The 23,903-nt window shown below is 41.7% G+C and overlaps 1 protein-coding gene across 2 annotated transcripts; it reads left to right on the forward strand.

The window, feature by feature from the left end:
• The first annotated feature begins 12,118 nt into the window (after positions 1-12,118).
• prdm1b (PR domain containing 1b, with ZNF domain) lies at positions 12,119-22,485 on the forward strand. Of its 2 annotated transcripts, XM_070846931.1 has the most exons (6): positions 12,119-12,289; positions 16,067-16,186; positions 17,697-17,937; positions 19,522-20,450; positions 20,590-20,718; positions 21,212-22,485. In XM_070846931.1, the coding sequence occupies exons 1-6, from the start codon at positions 12,119-12,121 to the stop codon at positions 21,776-21,778; spliced, it is 2,157 nt and encodes a 718-aa protein (XP_070703032.1). In that variant the 3' UTR covers positions 21,779-22,485. The 2 variants fall into 2 exon arrangements, with proteins under 2 accessions (XP_070703032.1, XP_070703033.1); XM_070846932.1 differs by lacking the exons at positions 12,119-12,289; positions 16,067-16,186 and adding an exon at positions 17,281-17,373.
• Positions 22,486-23,903: the final 1,418 nt, after the last annotated feature.

Consider the following 23,903-nt stretch of genomic DNA (forward strand, 5'->3'; position numbering starts at 1 on the left):
GCGATACAGTTCTTTCCCCTGCAAGCTTTCTAGGCTGCACCAAACCAGTTTTCTCTTGCTTGTTTTTTTTTAATGAATCAGTAATTGTTTAGTCTCTAAAATGCCAGAAAAAAGGTTGGAAAAAAGAATACGAAGAGTAGCCATCATACTTATCCAGATACCAAGATGTCATCTTTAAATTCTTTGCTTTGTCAAACCATCGGTCCAAAATTCAAAGTTAGTTCAGTCACTAATCAGTAAATCCTCACATTGGAGAAGTTGGCACCAAATGTTTAGTGGTTTCTCAACATTTTGACCTAAATGATGAATTGTTTATTAAAACTCTTGACTATTGTCAGTTGATTAATTAACCAATGAATGACTTAAGCTCCACTGTTCTCATATAAAGCCATTCCTTATTATTCTTTTGCTACGGTCAACACAGCAGCAGTGTTTGTTCTTGATTAAATTTCAAGCTAGGATTAAAAATAAGCAGCTGACAACCACATCGTCCACTCTGTCATTCTTTCTTTTGACCTTTCTGGAGGGTAGCGTGTCTGACTGTAAATCAAATCACTGCTAATAGTGCAGCCAGCAGCCAACACGGTGAAGGCCCCACTTGTGTCGGCAACAACACCTGCATTGTGAAACAGGCAGTTCAACACAAAAGGACACACAGAAGTTCAAAAAACCAGCATAACGTGTTCAGTGTTCAATGCCAAGCAAAAGAGGAAAGAAGTGTGCTTTTGAAGGCATTTCCATGTTATTAGATGAAAAGACGTTTTACAGATATGAGTCGGGCACACCCAAATGTCACACCACTGAAAATATTTCCCAATCTCAATGAAAGGCTCTTTATTTGGCCTTCCCTGGGTATTTTTCAAGTTGGTCGAGAGGTAAATGGTTAGAGTTAGAGTTAGCTTTGCATAAACATATGTCATTCCATCACTTAAATTGGATCTGTTTGTTGTGTTATGAATTAAGCTGCAACAGGTTTGAAGGTAAAACAACACGTTGAGACAGTGCGCATCCCGGATTAACGCCCCTCAAGACGGAGGGACGGGGACTGAAACAGAGATAGAGAGAAAGAACAAAAACAGAGTTTCAGACATGTAATCTGTCTAATCCACAAAGCTGTGAAAACGACTGGGAAGAAAAGGGGGAGGAAAGGAGGGGAAAGATGGAAGACAGGGAGTTAGAAAGAGGGCTAATTTCAAACTAATTTAGCTAAGGTGATTATGTGAGACTGGCTTGATGAGAAAATAAGCTGTTAGAAGGCCTCTGACCTTATTTCAGTGTATTTACCTCTGTGTCTCAGTTGTTTTATATGTATATAATAATATTACAGACTGGATGCAACACTGACAAAGCCAGTAATTGTATTGGCTTTGTCAGTCTTTTATAAGTAGAAACTACAAATAATGATTAGACCACATTATTGCTACTTTATTTTAAAAAAACTTCAGTGTGTCATAAAAAACAAGATGATGAACGATGCAGTACATGCTAGATGGGTCATTGTCTGGTTGTATAGTTTCAAATTCTGAAAAATATATTTAGAATTGTTGCAGCACTAATAAAAACCACACCTAATTAATTTAATGATAAGTTGTGATCAAACTGCTATTGTGTGTTTAAACTTTGTGACTTATTTATGACCTCCTGGAATCAAAGAAAACCTACAGATCTTTATTCTGTGTTACATCTAAAAGCAAAAAAAGTTCATGTTGTCTTACTTGGTAGAAAAGGAACCTTCTCTGAACTGCAGAAGCAATAATGATTAAGAGACAACATTTGGTGCCAAAGTAGCCCACTTAACCCGGTGATGAATCATAGCTTTGGTGATTACCTAACAACAGCATGGACAACGAGTGCTTTAATTGGCAGTAAAGTCTGCAAAGTATTTATAATCTTTGGGGCCATCGGGGATGAAAGTGGACCAGGCCAAGCCAAAGGCAGATGGGCTGTTATGGAAGCAGATATTTGGGGCTCCAGACAGCCTGAGCCATCGCTGAGCCCTGCAGCGGCACGGCTCGGCTGGCTGGTCCTGCGCGGCGGCTAGCTTCGGCCTGGCCTGCATGGCGTGCTGTGCAGATGGGCCCTAATTGGCTGGAGAGTCCCAGGTAGTATGCCAAACTGCAAAGACAGAGAGATTAGATTAGCCATGTCAGATTACAGTAGAGCAGAGTCAGACAGTGTCATCTGACTGCGATGCAGCTCCAGACTCACCCACTGAGAGAGGGGGACACAGGGGAGGAGAGGGGGAGGGAGGTAAGGGGATGGGATGTTGATGTTGCGAAAGGGGGAGAAAAGAAGGATGGTGATTGTGTGAATAAAGGTGTGTAAATCACAGGCAACATTTAAAAGACGGAATAATAAAAAAATACAGAAGAGAAGGTGATTTCACATTAGGAAGTCTTATTCTGTGGTCTGGACATACTGTAGCACAATCAAAATATGAGTCAGTCAAATGAAAAAAGTGCCTCAGTGTAAACACACACATAAACACATACACACACACACACAAGTGAACAACATTGCCTGCCCCCCCTCTCCCCCCTCCCACCCCACTCCTCAGCAGATGGTGCAGAGTGCAGCTACTGAAACACATAATCCGTTATTGTTCTGAATATTTTGATTATCGTTGTCATTTCAAAATCATACACAAATCACCTCCTAACCTTAGCTTGATCCTGGGCTTACTGCTGCTCTAAAGCTAATATCTTTGGCTCAGGTCCCAAAGCCGTATTGTAATATAACTGAGAGTGCTATTCCATAAGCTTCTCATTTTAGAAATTGACGATGTACAGATTTGTTTTATTTAGAGAGCATAACAAGAGGCTTGGGGAAGATTTGAAGACAATGTTTACAACTGCTGGCTTGCGCTGCTGCTTTCAAGTTAGATTTAATCCATGGATCCACAAAATGTTGATATTTTTCTCGCATTTCCAAGCTGCGAAATATATTATCCTTCATCTCAAGTGGTGCAGCAATTAATCTCTTAATTAAATTTCGCTCTCTATGAATAAAACAAAATCACAATATCAGCCACTCTCAATGAAACAAGACACTTAAAGTCTTTCTTTGACAACAACGGAGATTATATTTGCATGTCTTCTGAAACTGTCATGCCCCTCTTTTTAGATTTTAATTAAACCCATAAGCAGCGCAGCCCAACCTTAAATTAGAAATAATCGATAAAGACCATGGTGGTAGTTGCGACCTGATGCCAAGTATTGATCTGTGGTTAATGTTTTTGTTCTGCAGTACGCATGACGCCCCGAGGACAATAAAAGACCAGTGAGATTAAGACAATTAGGGGGTTGATTGTTATCCAAAAGACGAGGAGAAGAAGAAGAAGATTAAATGAGGAGATTTAGGTCAAAGTGGTGATGTCCAGAGGAAGGAAGGAGGAGGGGCAGGGAAAAGGAGGAGGGAAAAGAAAAGGTGGGAGGAGGAGGAGGGATTGGGGTCAGAGAAACTGATCGCTGTAGCCTGGGAGGTTGCCTCAGCCTGGGGAAGAGAGTGATGGAGGGGGGAGGTAGGGAGCGAGGGAGCGAGGGCAAGCCTGATGCCTGGCAACACTACATGGGATTGACCTGCAGGAAGAGGTGGGGTGTCACCTTATGTAGACTGCCTCACCTGATTTCCACAGAAGACACGAGTCTGTCTGGGGATTTTCTGTATCTGTCTAGACTTCTGAGTCAGCATTGGCTACTCTGATGTTTTTCTTGTCCTTCGTATTCTCCTCCTTCTCTGTCTCACTCTCATCCTTCCCCCCCCTCTTTTTCTGGAAAGCCTAATTAGCAGACATTTTTATTGATCCACTGGATTTGGTGCTGAAATCCCCTTCCCTGTCTGCCAGACAGATCTTGGCTAAAGTCTTTCTCTTTAGCTGGTGGTCTGTGAGATTGTGGAGGGGGCGGTGGTGCGTGGGCCCACCTGTTGACCACAAGCTAAAAGCGTGCAGACTTTGCTACACCCTTACATCACCCCTTTCTTATCCCTATTCTCCCCATCACACCATCTTTTAAGTCCCCCAATACCCCAGTGTCCCCCTCACTCTACCATTGTTGGAGCAGGGCCTGGCAGAGTTAGCAATAATTAGGTTTTAGGCTAGTAGAGCCTCATTACTTCAGAAAGAAGGGGATTGAGATAAACACCCTACTGATAATTGAGTGCCATGGTAAGATTATGGGAGCATTATATATCACAAATTAGCCACCATGAACTGACTAATGAACCAAAATCTGTTAGCCACATTTACAGGTTATCATACATATTAGATTGTTAGATATTCTCTCTTTTTTTTTTTAAGGTACTTAGACTTTGTTTTAGTGTTTCCATTTGTTACTTTATACTTTGCTCATTTCGGAGAGAGACAGTGTACTTTTGACATTTTATAAAATGCAACACATTATTGCACAGTTGTATCCAACCATTTCGGCAGTAACCCTTTACAAAAATGCAGTGCCTGGTTGGGCCGCTGTCATTTTGTGTGAGTGTTAGCAGCCCCACCCAAGAGCGATCTCCCCTGAAAACTGGAAAGATGGTCTCATGTCGATCCATCTTTGAGGCCCAAAGAGGTTAAAATCTCCACTATTACGCAAAAAAGCAAAAATTAGTTAAAAGTCCAAAAACTAACACAAGTTTGTGTAACATAACCTTTTTGTTTTATGTTTTTGCGACCTCATGGTGACCTCACGGCCCATAGTAGTTTTTTTTTTATCTTTAGTCAGGCTGTCTCATTGAGATTAAAATCTCTTCTGAGAACATCTGAGAACACAAAACAGAAATTTACTGTAAAAATAAAGTAGATAAACTCTACTCCTTCCATGTACAGCTGTCTGTTGGTTCACAGCTCACAGCTCAAGTCCTACAAGTTAAACATGTTGATTTCTCAATTTGTCAAATGTGATAAATGAGCAAGTAGGCCCTCTTTGTGTACCTGCATGTCCAATGCTTGTCAAGCCAAGCAGTACTGTGTTGTAATAATTTGAGCGTGTGACTCAAGACACATTTTGAGGAACATAACAAATCAATCAAATCTAACCTACTAAAAGGATGATCTTTTGAATGTAGAGCTGAGTTATAAAACTCACACAACCCAGCTCTATGGTCTCTGGTGAATACATTTGTTTTCAGAGAGAAAAAACTGTCGCAAATAGTATATAAATATCTCCGACCGGTGCCGTGCAGCACCATCAATGTGTTCCCCTTCTGCTTTCACCAGTTGATGCGTGAGCGGTGATGAAGTGGGAACATCCACGTCTAAACTGAGAGAATCACAAGTGGCAAGTTACAGATACATCTCTATTGATATGTACAAAAGCCAAAAAGTTTGTACTTGTCATGTCTCTGGAGAAAGAAGAAGAGACTCTCCCACAGAGTGTGTACCGCAGAACACGCACTGTCAGCAACAGCAAGATGTGTGTTTCACTCATTGCATGAATGACTACAAGATGCAGCGCGGACTGCATACAGACTAGAAGGCTGAGTGGATGATAACATATGATGTAGAACCGCGTTTTAGTTTTCTATTTTAGTTAGAGGTAGAGTGGGTCGTCCCTCAATCGGAAGGTCGGAGATTCGATCCCAGGCTATAAGTCACTTGTGTAAAATGTAAAAGCACTTTGAGTAGTCGAAATATACACACCATTTAAGCAGAGGCCAATGATTCTGTGTAAATGTCGCTGACGACATAGAAAATAGTTCAGAGCACACTGAACCACCAGGTTAAATTCCAAGTGGGTTAGTCCCCAAGACCAACCGTGACATGGTTACTGTTACATTACTGTTTCTCAAACAGCCTTTTTAAACAGACTGATGATGATGTTGCAGATAAGGATGTTGTTTGTTGAGGCCGCTGGCTCGTCGGTCTCCTTCCTTCCTCTTCTGTGATGGCATGCAACCCAGAGGAGGTGTGAAAATGAAATGGTTTATTTTGGTCTGTCACAGTCAGCCTCTGAGAAACTCGGGCTTATTGCTACAGATGCTGGTGAGAAAGTGTGAGCTCTCACCTCATGTTGACCTTATATGGATAAGCACGCATGTTAGAGCCCGAAAAAGTGAAAAAGATTCTTTGTCACTTTTATTACACTTAAATTTGATTTTGCCAGTTCTGTTTATACAGAATTGTGCTCTGGCTGACTTGTGCGTGTCATGTTACAGTAAATGGTAGTTTTGCAGTGTCAGTTTTCATAGTAAATTTTGAGTCACTGATGAGGTGCTTTGCAAAGACACAAAGTGCCAGGCACAACTAATGCATGCTCTGAATAAATCTAGTGTGGGCCACTCCTCCTGCAATGCAATGTGTCTGCAACAGAGCAATGTCATGAGATCAGTCAGAGTTTGGTAACAGGTTGATGTTGAAGCCTGTGAGGTATTCTCCTTGTTCCACCTCAGTCAGTGTCTGAGTACCAGCTGCAGGGTCTTCAGCTGACAGCCACACTTCATAACTTTCACCCCTTTCATCCACATTTCAGAATGATGAGGCAACAGTCCGAGATGTCTCCCTACGACTCCCAGATAGCCACCACGTGGCTTCTTGCTTTGGCTTGTGGATGAAAGTAACTTTTACATTTGTACCTTGCACTCCTTCATCTCTGTACTATCAATATTGTGGCAGTCAGTTTAATAAACTTGCAATCAGATAAAGTCTTCAAGTCATATAATTCACAAAGGTGATTTGGCATTTTCTGTGTTCATTGATGTCCTTTTCTTTATTTCTCTGGTCTTAAATAAAAAATGAAATGCGCAGATTATGTTAGTGCATTATTGGAGTTTCACAGTAGCCCACTTCATACAAATATTACTAAATTCTAACCTTTAATTAAATGAAGACTGAATAACTTGCTTCTATTTCCTAAATGTGGAGGCTATGCACATCACACACTGCGGGTACCCGCATAGAGTGTCACCATCTGATACTTCACTCACTCTTGTGTCATGTTTCCACAGAATCTGATGAGCCTCAAAGAGTTTGACCGAAAAAAGAACAATAACCCGCATATTACAACAGTCTTGAGACAGGTGGAGAAATGAAGGTCTGTTGTTATTTTTATAACCTCCCATGGTAAACATTGATAACACATCTTAGCACACAGTAGTCTTCTCCGGTCATGGATTGACAAAGATTTAAGATTAGAATTATACCTGGATTACGTATATATCGACCCCTTGACCTCAAGATAACATATTGGATTTTCCTCCCATATGTAAATGTGATTGCTTCCATAAGCTTTAAAGCAGTTCTTATCTGTCATTTAATTGTCTTCACAGCACAAAGGCCTCTTCTAGTGAAGTTACAGATCCACCTGAAGCAATTAAACGGGTCAAACAAGTTCTGAATTATTTGCAGATGTTTGCCAAGTCATACTGCATGATGTGTACAAACAGGAAGTGAAATACACTTTCTTTAAAAGCTTAAATATAGGAGGGGGGGGGGTTTCACTTACTTATCTGTTGACATACAAAAAATAGATTTAAAAAAAAGAAATACTTCTTCTTGTCACATAATAGATAGACTAGACTCTGGCTTTAAGATGGATCGATAGATAGAAATACTTTATTGATCCCCGGGTGTAAATTCTGATTTGAAAGATGTCCCACTCACCTTCTGACAACAACAAGACTTCTAACCACCAAAGGCCTCTGACCATTAAGAAAAAAAGCCTCATAAAGCAAAGATGCTTCCAGGAAAACAACTGCCTATGTGTGTTAGGGATGAAATGCCGTAATGTAATCTTACATATTTAAGGTTCAGCCAGCAGGGATAATCCCCCTGTTTAAAGGGATATGATGCAAAACTAAGCTGGCCAGCCTCGGTAAACAACAACCCCCCACCAAAAAAAGTGATGTTTCACTGGCTACTTCCTATAGGTCATCTACTTCCTGATATAGTCGATGTGGTTGTTACTAGGGGCAACCATTGCAGCACCACAGTAACAATGCATTAACAGCCAAATAATCCTCTTTTTGTTTCTCAGGATCTGCTGCTCAGCTGTTTACTGTTTACCACCGTGGATCTGGGAAAAACACCAAGGGAGGGGTGCACAGAATAAGGAGAACTGACGGCACCCAGAAACTAAGAAAGACAGAATCAGTTGTCATCACCCATCCCTAAGTTTCATGTGTTTCAGGGAGTGGCATGCTCTCACTACTGAAGGACAAGGTGCTTAGTTATTAACCGCCGTGACCTGTCACATTTCTTCCATGACTGGGTTGTTTCCACTTTCATTCTCACTGAAAGAAAAACAGCGACCCTGGATCTGACAACACATCACCATTACAGGAAACTCCTTAGCTTTACAGCATGTGACGCAGCACAGCATGACATTTTATCACCTTAGGTTGTCTTACCAGCTTTTTGTGGCCCTGCTAACAGCATTTCATGGTCAGTGAACTCCACAGGAGACTTAAAAGTGAACTCAAGTTAGTTTCTTGGTTTTTGATTTTTTTTTTTTTTTGGTGCTGTGTGGCAAAATAAATACAGTAAATCAAGCGATTAAAAGTGAAATATGAGACATCAGGAACAGGCTATGAACACGTGTGTGTGTGTGTGTGTGTGTGTGTGTGTGTGTGTGTGTGTGTGTGTGTGTGTGTGTGAAAACACACAAAAAACACCAAAATGATTTTCCATCAGTAACTCACCCTACAATTAACCAGTTTTTTTCTTTATTGTCAAAGATTAAAGATAGAATATTTAATCTTTGCTAATGATTGTCTTCATCTTAATATTAAATTGTGTGTAAAACTACACCATTACACTTGATTCAATGAGGCAAACCTACAGCTGGGCCGTACATGTCATAGTTGTCCACTGACTGGGGTACATGTGGCTTAGTTGGAGGAATCAGTGGTTACTGATGGGTAAACAATAGGATTATTTTCTCTATACTCCTAATTGCCCTGTTTGTTTACTTGTAGCATACGGACACAGATGTAATGCGTTCTAACTTGACCATTAGTTTTTCATCACCTTTTTTAATGATTCAATAATGTCACATGGTGTATCATGTATATTTGTGTATACAGGTTCACTGGTATTATATGGTTTGGCCATCACCGTGGAAACAGAGCATGCTAAAGGAAATGCAAGTGTTAATTTTTATCGGTTGATACCTTTTGTTGCAATGCAAAATTCAGTAATAGTTCATTAGTAGAACCACCACAGCAATTAAAAAACATTTACAACTATCGCTGTGTATTGTTTTTACCACCAGCTAATTCAACTCACTTGTAAAATCAGCATTTGATGCAGCAGGTGGCAGCTTTCTCTGCACTGTTACTGACACTAGAGTAGTACAGAGTTCTGCATGGGCACAGGTGTACGTTTAGACCAGACTATTACAAAACCATCAACATAGCATGATCCTGTTTCAGGTCTCAGACAGCTTCAATATAGCTGACCTAAGGTCTCTCCTCCACTTATCCTTTTCGTGTTGTCTGGTGCCGTTATCTTCCTCCCTCTCCCCCTCCCTCCTACTTCGTGCCCTGCGAGTGAGGTTTCTCTCCCTAGAAAAAGTGTGTCTGGTACAATCTGATGTCCCGGATGTGATGTGTGTTCAGGAGTGAGATGAGTCGGCTAGCCTGCTATCCTGGAGTGCCGGGTCTTTAGCCTCTGAGCCCTGAGCCTGAGCCCAGACTGTCTGCAAATTAGAGAAATTAGCCCAGCCAGGCACAGGCCAGTGAAAGAGCCCAAATCCCCACCTCCCCTCCCTCCCTACCGCACATACACACACGCACAAACGCACACACACACTCCTTCTACCACCACCATTAACCCCCACGCCACACTGGGCAGTAAAGCTCTACTCTTGGAATAGCAGTGTTGCCATATGGCAGCCAATTTAGTATTTCACCAGCCAAGTTAGGAAAGAAAGGGGGAGAGGAGGACGGGTACAGAGACAAATATAGTTATAATGTTACATAGAATATAGCTATATCAATCTGCAGCAATCAGAAAGAAAATTGCATCGTGCATTTTGCAGAATACCAGAATGTGAAAATACACACACACACATATATATACATATATATATATATATATATATATATATATATATATATATATATGTATATATAGAAATTTTCAAATTGAGTCCAGTATCGCCCCTGTAATTTTCATGTTTTCAACATAACGCCTGCTGGTTAGGTAACATCTGGTAACTAAATGGGTAAAGATGCATGCTGCAACTGGTAGTAATAAACTCTAAATGGAGGAATTAATCATCATCTGTGTAATTGTGTGTGACAGCAATGATAAAGTGACTATGACAGATGTCTCAGTTATGAAATGTAAGACATCGCTAGTAAAAAAAAAATGTTTATGTGATGAATAAATTGAGATTATTTCCACAATAAATGATGCATTTGATAGATTCACAAAGAGGCAGGTGTGTTTTTAAGTCACTTCATGTATGAACATCCAAATTTCACTTGCTTTTTTTTTACACCGGCTGCATCTCCAGGTGTAGAAAATTCACATTCTCACATTCTCTTTTCTACCCTCCATATGTTGTTGTAACTCCTCTCTCTTGTGATGGCTATCTTTAGGCAGACTGCCAAGTAAGGTGACCCAGAGCTCTATATTATTAGACTGTGCGTGTGTGTTTCTGAAAGTAAAGGGGACGCTCACCAGACAGGTGTCTAAGTCTCATTCCTGCATGCTGGGATGACCTGCCCTACATCTTTACCTGTGAATGAGTGACGAGCACCAATGAACACAGGGCATGAAAGAAAGCGAGACGTTCTATTTTTTTTAACTTTTTTATTTTTTTCACTTTTTCCTGATGGAACTAAAATTAAAATATAGAAGGAAAATGTGCTCGTGTGCATTTGTGTGGGTTGGGGATTTATATAGTGGTGTGTTTGTGTGTGTATGTGACAGGGGTCTTTGGGGTCTTATTTAAAGATGTTCTACAGTGAGATGTAGGTCAAGAAGATACAGTGGCAGCAGATTGCTCATTAAGTGCCAAACCAAGCAAAAGTCTATGAGTGTGTTTTTCAGTGGCACCAGGCCAGCCATCTGCTCTTCCTTTATTCATTCATTAACATGTCTTCTTTGTGTGAGTGGACGTGTGTGTGTGTGTATATGTAAAAGCATTCATCACAACAGCCACTTGCTGGCCAAGTGTACAACGTCACTGATGTTGTTGTCCAAAACCAACAGTTGCGTGTCAGATGGCTCAATCACATGACCACAGCGGCTTGTGATTGGCCAGGGCGTTGAGCTAAAAAAGCTTGGCGCAATCCAGGCTCATGAGTTTCTGGTGATGGTGACAGAGTGGCCACAGCAAGAGTGGATACCCAAAGGATCTAACTGAGAGGAATCCCTGAAGAAACACTGGAGAAAGAGGAGAGCGACTAAAGAGGAGAACGCAGATAAAAATCAATCAAGGGATGACATAGCCAAAGAAATGAGGATCCTACAGCTGAATGAATGTGTGAATGTAAGTCATTTCTTGTTTCTGTTTTGTTTACAAGAATAACCTTGGATAGATAAAAGATGGATAAATTATAAAGAATAAGCAGAAAAGGAAAAGCTGACCCACTGGACTCACAAGACATGACTGGTTCAACTGGGAAGTTGGCCAAGAACAGTGTCAATGAACTTTGGTTCTTCATGAATGGAACCAGCCTCCTAAATAATGAATGACTGCTAAAATGCCTTTTTAAATATTAGAGACGGTGCAGAGATTTCATGGATTTTGAACAGTCATAGATTTAGCTAAGTTTGGATACTGAGATTACTTGTATTGAACATTAGATCAGCAAGCTGCGGTAATGTTTGAATGTCATACTGTCAGTTTGCAGTGGGTGAAGATGTCAAAGAAGGGCAGGTCAGATAATCAGGCTATAGAAGATTATTTCTTTCTGTACAGTATATTTTCTTTCTATCCAGTAACAAGTACTTTTCGGCAATGTTAATACAGTAACTGACATTAAAACCTTTTTCTCCCTCTTCCTTTCCCCCTTTTTCAGATGTTTTCAGATCTCCAGCGTATGTAAGACGAGGGACCTACCCAACCAAACCAAAGTACTTATACACCAAAGCAACCTAAACCAAACCGAACCAAACCAAACTAAAGCTCTAAAGCCTGAATTCATCGCCTACAGTATATTCTATATTGTCAAGATGAAGCTGGATAGCACACCAGGAGACATGAGCGGCTGGAGGGAGATGGACTTTGCTCTCAACTGCACCTACATTGTGCCTGACCAAGTGTCGGACCCCAGCTTCAGCCTGCCCAAAGCCATGACTTCCATCCCACGCAACCTCACGCTTGAGTACGGCACAGACAATGAGGTAGGAGCACTTTAATTCTTTCAGATTGTTCACTCGTTACAAGATGTGGATAAAGATATAAAGATATAACTTACTGCTTATTCTTGAAATTAAATTTTAAATGTAATTCATATTCTTAAAATCAAATCCAACACATTACGTACTGCCAACCAAGCAGCCCACTGGTGTTACAGCGCATTAAAAAGACTGCTGGAGCTTTAACTTTAGTTTAACTAAAGTTGAACTAACTTTAAGTTAGTTGAAATCCCTGATGCTGTTTTTGAATGGTCAGTTTCGTCAGATTAAAGCTTTCGTTTTGTTTACAATTCAAATGATTAATTCGGTGTTACATAACATTCTGTCGGGCCATCTGCATCGGGTTACTGGGAACAAAAGATCTGCTGACTAATGCTTTCTTCACACGTACAGTATGCACAGTGTGTGTGTGCATGAGTGTGTGTGAGCCAGTGGCTATGAGGCCACTAGCAGCTTGAGGTCAGGGGCCTTTTTGTGTCTTCTGGCCACCTTATCTGTCACTCTGATGTTTTCAGCCTTCTTCACACTTCTGTCTTACACACATAAGAATACATGCAGACAATCTCTTGCTCAAGATACAAGCACATACACACAGTAGAGTAAAATATCAGGGATCAACTTGGCTTCCACTAGTTGATCTAATCGAAAGAAGCCTTCCCTCCTCTCTTTTTTCCCTCCTTTACAACCTTGCCTGTCCTGTTTACCTCCTATGCCTCCTCCCACTCAGGTGAGTCAGACGGAGCATTTGAAGTACCCTCAAGGTAGTTCAGTCAGCTGGCTGTTTGGCTTGCAGCGCAGTAAGAATCAAGAATCTGCCTGGACACGTTAGCCACTGCAGAGCACTGCAATCATGTCTCCAAGCAAGGTTTTAAAAAGGAATATGAACTGCAACTAAAGAGAGACTCATCATCTTAAAAGGAAGAGAGAGAGACAGAGAGATGTCATCGAGTTGCGTTGTTGTTGCTCTTAACGCTCAACACTCTGATGCTTGTGGTTGACTTTGCTGTCCCCTTCCTCTTTCTGTCCTGTCCCAAGTACTTTCTGCCATCGTTCCTCTTCTTTAACTATCATACTCTCATCTCTTCCTCCTGTCTACACTGAATTTACTGCTGCGAGACGATAAAAACATTCAAACTAAGGTGATACAATCTCTTTTAGGGCCTTTTTTCAAATCCCCAGCGCTTGTTTACTGGCCAACACATCTTTCAGAATACTTCACACACTCACTCTTAATGCAGCCCAACCTGATTTAGCCATTTGTTTGTTCCTTGTTGCTCAAATGCAAAAGTGCTAGCTGACCAAGTTACACCTCTAAAAATGTAACCTTAATGTAATTTCATCTTATATTCGCAACAAACAACCACTGGCAGACAATAAAGTTGGTGTGAATATGTGTGCACATGTGATCAGCAAGTCAAAAAGATGTCAGATAAGAAATGAGACGTGAAAACAAGCATGAGCACATGTTCACATGCTTAGCAGTAATCTGCTTTGCCTAAACTGGCCCTTGTCCATTGAGTAGTTTCCCTTCCTGAAGATAGCGTCATGTGAATCTTTTTCCTTGAGCCGCTCCTTTGTGTGCGCTTGTGAGACAGCACACACATGTGTCACCTTGCAAATATAAGCCACAGTTCACCCAGCTACCAGGCACCGAGGGAAGGGATTTTTCACACAGCGTACGGTTAATTTGATGAGTCAAATCTAAAGAGTTTGGATGAAAACTGAATGTCAAGTCACGGGTCTTTACATATTGGTCATGATCATCATGCACTTCGACACACTTGCCAGGAGGAATGTTGGTCCACTTATTTTCCTATTCTTAGCAACTTCTTTACGCCTTTTCTAAACCTCTGTCTCTTCGCATTTTTATTGCGAAGCGTGCCACGAAATGCGAAGAAAGGCGGAGGGGGCACGTGGCAGATGGGGCGTTAGCAACGGGTGCCAGTGAGTTGAGAAAGAGGTAACGAAGGGGGTGGATGGGGAAAGAGAAGCTGGGGGGGGGGGGGGGGGGGGGGTGTGTGTGTGTATGTGGGGGGATTTAGGTTAAAACCAGATGATTAACTTTCGTTGGGGACAGGCAGCCGGCCAGGCAGCCAGCCAGGCAGCCGGCCAGGCATCAGGCTTCAACCTGGCGGGCGCACGAGCTATTTCGAGAAGGTTAAGAAAAGACAAGGAACTGGGGGAGGGCAGGAGAAAAGGAGGGCGTTCGGGATTGTGATGGCGTGGGTCCACGTTAGAACGCCCACTGTCCTTTCTTCCGTTCTTCAACACCCTTCGCCCCCAACCCTCCCACCACCCCCTCACCCCCACACATCCCTCCCCCTTCCCCTCAACCTGGCTGAACTGAGCGGTTAAGCAGGAGCAGCGGCCACAGCGATTCGTTAGTCACGCAACGCCAGCGAAGCACAATGTCCCTGTCACACTGGTTCATCGCACCCAGGAATCACCTCACTCGCCGCTACGGCTCCTTGACACACACACACACACACACAAACATACACTCCTGCCGCCCTCAGTGACCTGTTGTTCTTCTAATTAACTACTTATACATCATTTACAAAAGCCAACTCCACCCTTCAGGGAGTGGTAAATAAGGTGTTTGCTACTTTTGTTCATTTTAAAATTTCATCCTAACACAGGAGGCCACGCAAATCCCTCTGACGGTCAGTTTGAATTGTAATGCCTCAATGGGAGGAAGAAAGAGTGTGTGTTTATGTACGGGGGGTGGTCAAAGAGGATGGGGGTGGGGGTAATTTAAGGATTGAACACAAAGCTCCTCAAGACACCGAGGCTGTGTGCATGCCACAGATGCTGCTGCCTGATGGCGTGCATGTGTGTGTTTGGGTGTGTTTTGAGGAGGGTTGACCCCAAGCCTATGCAATTCCTATGAAAAGGTGAATCACAAAGCACAAGAAAGATGATATCTACAGATCCTGGATATCCCTACTGTTGATTTGTTGCTTTTTTCCAAATGTCAGGAATTACTCAATAGCCTGCAGTACATGATTTGTGTCAGTGTACTCACTCAAGGTATAAAGAAACCCATATTGCATGGGTATATGTACAGACAAGTTGTGAAACACTTACCTACAGAGTGCATTGAGTAAAACACCTCGAATGTTTTACTCATTGTACTGCAGAACATTTTGTAATCACGACTTTTTGGTTGTGAAGCAACCAGTCTAAAGAGCGAACAGAATCAGAATTATCTTTTAAAATTTCTTTAATTTAAATAAAACTTTCTAAGCTTTTGTCTTTGTAGTTTTAAAGTCATGTTCTATGAATTTCAAACCATTTGAGAGGGATCAGAGTGCAGCATTCTTGACGTTCATGAGATAAACAACAGGTGATACTGCTTCCTCTCTCTCTCTCTCTCTCTCTCTGGTGTTTATGAGGACAGCGGGTCAGAGATCAGTGGAGTAGGTCAGAGAAAGTGTAATTCTCTTCATTCGTTTAACTCATTAGTGCTGAAACTGTGTCACCTTGAGGCTTATAATGTGGCTCGAGAGCTTTCTGGGTCAACATGACGAAGCCACCACAACTCTTACTCAGGCCAACAACGTCCCGAACATAAACAATGCTTTTATACACAAGTATAAAAGGAGAGAGGTAGCAGAGGGATTATTCCATAATTAGCGCGTGTGTGATCAACTTTTGTGTGCTCTTGAGACCCAAAAGATGACTTTCTATGTTTCCTATGAGAGCTGAATGTGGACCCTAAATGAACTCTAAATCTAAGTATGTATTTGGTCTGTGTTCCAGGTTACAGGCGTGTTCAGCAAAGAATACATTCCTCAAGGAACTCGCTTTGGCCCCCTGCAAGGAGTCATCTACACCAAAGACAATGTACCCAAACAGGCCAACAGGAAATACTTCTGGAGGGTAAGGGAAACACACATACACATGCATGTATCTACACATTTTTACACACATACTCTATGCATAATCACATTTAGGCATTAAACATAGAAAGTCTCAAATTTAGATGGAAGACATTAATGATTAAGGAGCAACTGGGGACATGTTTTCATCTTCCTCTATTATCTATGAAAAAGAGGTTGCCCAAATACAGAAGTTTCACATCATGTCTATGTCTATACATGAAATAAGGAAACCAAAATGCTTTCACACAGATTGCACTGATGGACAGGAGTTTTGGTTAACTTTTTTGAGGAAGCTGTAAACACTTGTGACACGTAACAGTGGATTCACACTCACACAGTCATCACAGCCTTACCGGCACTCTGGTCCAATGCAACATGTGTCACACACACATAGGAAGGGACTATTGTTCACTACACACAAACACACACACACACACACACACGCTCCAACAATCCTTGTGTTTCCACCCCCTTTAGTCAAGTCCCATGTTTCCTTTCTATCTCTCATCCAGACACAGCTTATGTCACTCAGGGAATTTTCTTTTTAAGGTTAGTTTTCCCATAAGGACTTTTTGCTGCCAGGCTACGTATTTTCCTTCCGGCTTCATTTCCTGTAAGCCTATGCAAGGGGTGTTCCTGTCCAGGTGCAATAGTGAAAGTCTGACGTTCTTCAGTGACTTGAAGAGTCATTATCTTATCAGTCTCATGACAAAGGTGCAGAGTGAGGGAGGACGTGCTGCCAAAGACATGCGTGCGTGTGTGCGTTTTTGGCAGCCTGCAAGCATCTGTTAGGCAGCCACCAGTTACATTTCCCTTTCATCTCGTTGATAATCATAAGTCTGCCCATTCTTTTTCCTTCTGAAAGAGGTGATCATAATCAAAGTAGGGTGTACCATAAACCAAATGATAAGACAACAACAACGGTAACACTATGCAGTGAGAAAGATAAAGAAAAGAGAAATGAGAAGGACAAGGAAAGAGGGAGAGTGAGAGAGTCAGCCTTTGTGGTGAGTGGCTGGACCACGCCTCCATGCCTCACGCTCAAATACAGTGACGGCACAGGCATAACAACACAAGAGTGCAACACTCAGGACAGTAGACCTGTAGGGCTCAGAGCAAAGGAACATAATATACCGTAACTAATAACTGAGGAGGATAAAGGATATTTAACTGTACATGGCAGAGGTGATTATCTCTAAGCTTTTTCTTCATAATCTTGATTTTTTTTTTCTATAGGTTGTGTTGATGATTTTAGATGGCTTTTAATTTACCTTTCAACCAGTGTCAACTATTATTTCAAATTTTAAAACTCTGAGAATCACATGCTGCCAACAGATGTCATGTGGCCAGCAGGTAGACAAATGATATGAGGAACTGAACTATATAAATTAATGATTTACCACAAACAATTTAACATACAACTGACTAAACGCAAATCAGATGCTTCAAGTTTCTGTGTGAATGTTTTAATCATCTGGAAATGTCTTCTCTCTTGTCTTTTCTTGCAGATTTATAGCGGTGGGCAACTTCAAAACTTCATTGATGGCCATGACGTCCACAGGAGCAACTGGATGCGTTATGTCAACCCAGCCCGCTCTCTGGCAGAACAGAACCTGGTGGCGTGCCAGAACAGCCAAGACATCTACTTCTACACCATCCGACCGGTGGAGCCCAATCAGGAGCTGCTGGTGTGGTACAGCCAGGAGTTCGCCCAGAGACTCTGCAGCCAGGAGGTCGACATCAAACAGAGTGAGTGCAGCAAGGGCAGAAGCTTTTCTTGACTGTCGTTTCCACCAGAGAGCCTGACTAACAAATATCTTGAGGCACAGGAAGGAACAGAGCTTGTGTATACAAACCTCAGAGGTTGTTTTAATATGAGTTTAGAAGTGTGGCTTCTTGGCTCAGTTAAAACACATTTGCTTGTCACACACAACTGACAGAACAGACACTCAGCTGTTTTGATAGCGAGGCAATGAAGACACATTATTGCCTTTCTGCAATTAAGACCCATTGTTGTCTTTTGGCAACAGTATCAGTAGCTGGTTTGATGCTGTTCCTTTCTGTCTACCTTATAGTAGAGATTTAGAGGTTTAGATCATGGGGAGTGCACATGAACAAGTACACATGAACCAAACAAATCTCAGTATATCATGAGATGTGGTAAATGACGTGCGATTGTGAGGAGAGTGTGAGGGGAATAATGGCTGGTCAAAGTACCTTTGTGAGTCATTTATTTTCACCTATTTGTAGAATGGCAAGTCATACCCTCATCATCCTTAATGATTCTGTTGTCACAAAGTCTGATGACTCACGCCAACTGGATACACCAGATGCTTCGCTATTCATCTGAATGACTAATGCCAAGGCGGTATCATTATGTTGTTTTGTCAACTTAAAAGATCTTAAAAGCATTCATCTAACTTTTTTCCAAAGTTTGCTCTTTATTTGTCTTCCATTGCTTGCACTTGATTTTGTAACATTTAGTACTTCGACATCTCAGGAGCTGTTTGTCGACCCTTTGGACAGCATCGGTATAACACACAAACCCACATTTTGAATTAATTTGGGCTTTCAAACACATTACTGTGCATCTGAAATGTAACACAGACAAATCATAAAAATAACGTGCACAGTTGTATTCTCTGCAAGCTCATTTTTGTATTAAGCTAAAGGAGAAAAGAAAGAGGTGGCTGCATTTAAGATCGCATTTAGATACGTAAAACACATAGGTGTGGTTTGGGAAATCGTCAACTGCAATTTTAAGTGCTGAGAAATAGTAGTAAATGGGCTAAACCGTGCAAAAACTAGTACAGCCCTTTAAATGACTATCAACGCATTCACATAATGACATGAAACAGTAGCAGTAATGGTGAGAGAGAAGGAAAAACGGAAGAGATGTTTCATGTTTTCTTGTGGTCAGTACGGTAAGACAGCTATACCAAGAAAAGATTGCACAAATGAAACTCAGAATCATGCCACAGAACTGCTTATACATGACATGACACATGGACTCCTACACACTTTACCACCAACACATTCTCCCACACCAAAATCACTACTGCGATTGACACACAGAAACCTGTAGCGTATGATTTACATGACACGTCAAAACTGAAACTACTACATTTACCATAAGAGGGAGTGCCTGGGTGGATGAGTGTCTGTGTGTCTGCGTATGAGTTTTTTGTTTTTTTTTACTTACTGAATTGAGGAAGCAAATAAATATTAGAAACCTCTATATAAAAATTTGACTTCCATATTTTTCTGAAGTTCAATGTTTTTTCGTCAAGCTCTGTCAAAATCCTCATTGCATCTTGATTTTCTTTTTCACAGAATACATGAGTTCAGATGATGACCATGAGCTGGAGCACACCAAACAGCAACTACGCCAGCAGGCATGGCTTAAAGAAAAGACAAAGGAAGAGGTGAAAGAAGAGAGGGACGAAGATGGAGAGGAAAAGATTGACGTGGAGATGTTGGAGAGAGACACTCCGCCTGACACGCCTGACGACCAGATCATGGACTTCAGCAAAAAGGTTGAGAAGGAGGAGAAGCGCGACAGAGAGCCAGAAGACCGGGGGATCGTTCCTTCCCCTCGACCTGAACAGAGAGAGTCCAGCATGGGCTTAAATCACGCATTCTTACCAGATCACCATCCTGCGATCCCATCTCCGCACAGAAATCTCCCTCTTCACCTCCACGGCCTCTATGGCCACAGGGAGGGTCTTGTTTCGTCTTACCCACTCTACCCTCAGTCCAGACCCCTTCAGCCCACTTACCAGCTCCTTCCTCCCTATGGCCCACACTATCCTCGCCTCCTCCTCCCCTCATACTCCCCTCCCTTTCCTGGGATGCTGCCTTCAAGAGGATCCCTCCGATACAGCAGCTACTTGGGCACAGACGGAATCCCGTATCCACCCATCGGCCAGCCTAATCTACTTTCGGTGTCCCTCCCCTACCCTCCGTCTTCACAGGGGGGCCTGAAAGAACTAACACCAAATGTGTCCCCACCACGAGGAGCCCCAGCCACCCCGGAGCTCTCCCCTCTCCCAAAACCTAGCATCCAGCAGTCTCCTGAGCAGACTCCCTCTGGTTGTGAGGAAGCCATGAATCTAAGCCTGGCTTCAACCAAAGGCAACGTAGCACCACGCAACGGCCCTGGCCACAAATCCCTGCCCTACCCGCTAAAGAAGCAGAATGGAAAGATCAAGTATGAATGTAATATCTGCTCGAAAACATTTGGACAGCTGTCAAACCTCAAGGTAACACCATCAATTCCTCTTTCTCGTATTTACAATTTAATTAAATGCATTCCAGTTTTAGACACCAACAAATTCTACTCTTCATTTTCCATTTGACACCATTGTTCATTACTTTTTTGCGTGATTTGTGTAATTGTAGGTCCATCTCCGAGTGCACAGTGGTGAGAGACCGTTCCAGTGTAACCTATGCAAAAAGAGCTTCACTCAGCTGGCACACCTCCAGAAACATCACCTGGTCCACACGGGGGAGAAGCCGCATGAATGTCAGGTATGTCAAAAACCACAGAACCTGTGAAAAAACCTGTGTTTTTCCTTCTTTCTTTACAAGCCTCTGAAAAGCTATTAACAGCTCTCACCATTACACTGATATAAAATCGAGAGTGTGAGAGGCATACAAAGACTCTGACTCACATACCTTTCTGGTAACACAGTGTCTTTTCATTTTCACTGAGCCACTACCCACTTAGCCATGCAATTGCGTCTTTAGGCTTTTGTTTGCCAGTGTGACTCTATGGGTGTGAGGATAGAACTGGTCTTACAAAAAAAGAAAAATAGTCCCTAGGGTGTATGACTACCACAGAGAGCTAGAATAACATGATCAACCCTGATACTCTACTATTAATAACATCAAAATGACATCACACTGTAGTGGTAATTTTTCCCAGAATTAACCAAACCATAATCCATACAGTTTTCTTAAGGTGTTGGTAATCAGTCACGGGAATATTGCTCACAGAGGCTTCTCATCTCATGCTTTCCAGGTGTGTCACAAACGCTTCAGCAGCACCAGCAATTTGAAAACACACCTTCGTCTCCACTCCGGGGAAAAACCCTACCAGTGCAAGCTGTGTAGCACCAAGTTCACCCAGTACATCCACCTCAAACTGCACCGCCGTCTCCACAGTAGCCGCGACCGCCCTTATCACTGCCAGCTCTGCAGTCAGGCTTTCTTCCACCGCTTCTCCCTCCGCATCCACCAGCGCAGCTGCTGCCTGGCTACCTCTGGCAACGTAAACATGAAAGAGATGGTGGAGCGGTTTGACGCCAGCCAAGAGGCCGACACACTCACAGAGACGGCATCAGCAGTGCAGGTGGAGGAAGCTGTAGAGCGCTGGTTGGCTCGTACCTTGGAAGGCGAGGGTAAGGAGGACCAGAAGGAGGCCATCATACTGCTGAAAGCTCTGACAGCGGCTATCAACGCACCAGCAATGCCCATGGCCCAATCAGCTATAACTACATCACACCACAGCCCTGCGCTGGCTTATCAGGAGAGGGCCAGCGTTGTACATCTCCACAAACGGCCAACAGTGAAGACAGAAGAACAGTGAGAATAGACTGAAAGAGGGGTAAATATGAATAAAAAGGACATACAGTATGCCATCAACCAAGAAAACAGATGTCGCCAAATAAAACTCCCTATATTGTCCATGAAGGGCATAACAGGGAATATAAACTTCCATAATCCAATGAGCACAGCACCAAAAGAAGAGCATTCCAAAGACTGGGCGAGGGTATTCACTGATTGTACTTCCTCCCAAACATCAATTCAAAAAATGAAAGGAGGGAGAATGTTGTTAAACTGTGAAGTATTTAAAACTCTTTTCACTCAGGTAGAGAAGTGTTTGCTTTTTGTTTTTGTGCTTTAACTTATTACGTTTTTTTTAAATTTAGAGTCATCTATATTTATTTAGCTGTATCATAGTTTGTTTTTTCTGCTAGTGTTTTTTTTTCCTATGTGGTGACACTTCCAAGGAGATTTGATCTCTTAGGAAAATCACAAATGGACTCAGGAACAATAACATGGTAATAAACCTGTGGATGAGTCTTCACTTGTTAAATTGTTATATGTTATATTGATTGCTTTACTTTGTGTGACAGTGTGTTTGAGCTTTTGGGTGTTTGCGTACAATGAGTGGAAGTTTTCAAATGAATGACAGGGCACAGTGATCGCACAAACCATCTCCCTGCTCCTCAACTTTTTGCAACTATTGTATTTATTTATGATAAATAAAGGGAAAAATCAGGTATCTTGAAACTGTGTGTTAATAAGCAATTGCCAAAATTACAATCAAAGGACTTGAATGTGTAGCACTGTTTTTGGACCATTATTCAACTCATTCTAACATTAGGGGGGAGACTCAGACATAGCATTATTCTCCAATTTTCTTGATTATTCAGCAACTTCTCCGCAGCTAATTTAGATATCAAAGTATCAAAGACACATTGTACTTAACAAAACCAAATGAACCAAAATACTACAGATTGTGTCTGCAGATTTGATCAGTATCACAATGAAATATGTACACGGTCATCTGAGGGATGGCTCTTATTCTTTCTAACTGAACGTTTTTATGTCAAAATTTAATGCTGAATAGTTACGGTTTTTTACTGGATTCAAATGTTCTGGGTATTTCTTACTTACAAAGCTTTACTGTAAACGTTTGTAAATTCAAGCTTCATCCAAATCTTAATTCAGACATCAGTACCTCTTATTCAGCTTTGGCCAACAAAAACACAGGAGCACAATTTTCTGCCATTGTTAATATTTTTCACCCTTAGCACTGTAATAAATGTGCAACTAGATCTGTGTGCTTTTGGTGTTAACCAAAGCCAGAAGGCGGGAAATCATGATCTTGAAAATTTTACTCCTGAGCCAGTATTGTATTTCTTTAATCATTTTGTAGTTTTCTTTTGTACAATATGTTTGTCTATGTAGTTTATTATGGGGACCAGGTTATGAGATGTTAAGAATTTATATGTGAGAGGCTATTTTGATGATACTTTTATATTCACATGATGTAGCATATTAAAGATATTGTTTCTATACATCTAGTGTTTTGTGTGTGTTTTCGTGCTGGTATGGATTTGAATAGTGGAGCAACACAGCGACTGAAGGGACACAAGGAATAATCCCATTACAAATGAAGCATTGCATTTTGTCTGGCAAAAGTCATCTGCTAGAAATCAACTTAGTCTGTATAATCATTAATCACCTTCATAAAGACAATGGTGAGGGAACCTTCATACTGAAGTTTTCAGCCAAAATGCATCATCATTTATCTAAGATGTTAAATCTGCTGATGTAAAATGAATATCTTTTAATGTGACAACATGATGACAAAGCTTCAGTTAGGTGTAGACTTAAAAGACTTTATTACTGTTTAGGTAAAATCAAGCATTTGTTAAGATTAAAGGAAGGATTAAAATGACAGGTATCTTCGTTTTGTTACAGTCCATTTCTTGTTTTGTCTTGCAATCAAAAAGATGCCTTGACCAAACAAAAGGCCTTTGTAGGCTACCGGATTTAGTACGAATTTTCAAGGCTCTTTCTATGAGGCTCCTTCACCAAGATTTCCTTTCACTTGCAAACAAAGTAAGGCCTGTTTTTACTTCCTCCAGGATTGGTTATTGTATCTCCATTCATCCTGAGCTCACCAGAAAAAATATTTCTTG

Source organism: Pempheris klunzingeri, chromosome 16, assembly GCF_042242105.1.
Source record: "Pempheris klunzingeri isolate RE-2024b chromosome 16, fPemKlu1.hap1, whole genome shotgun sequence".
Classification (NCBI taxonomy): Eukaryota; Metazoa; Chordata; class Actinopteri; order Acropomatiformes; family Pempheridae; genus Pempheris; species Pempheris klunzingeri.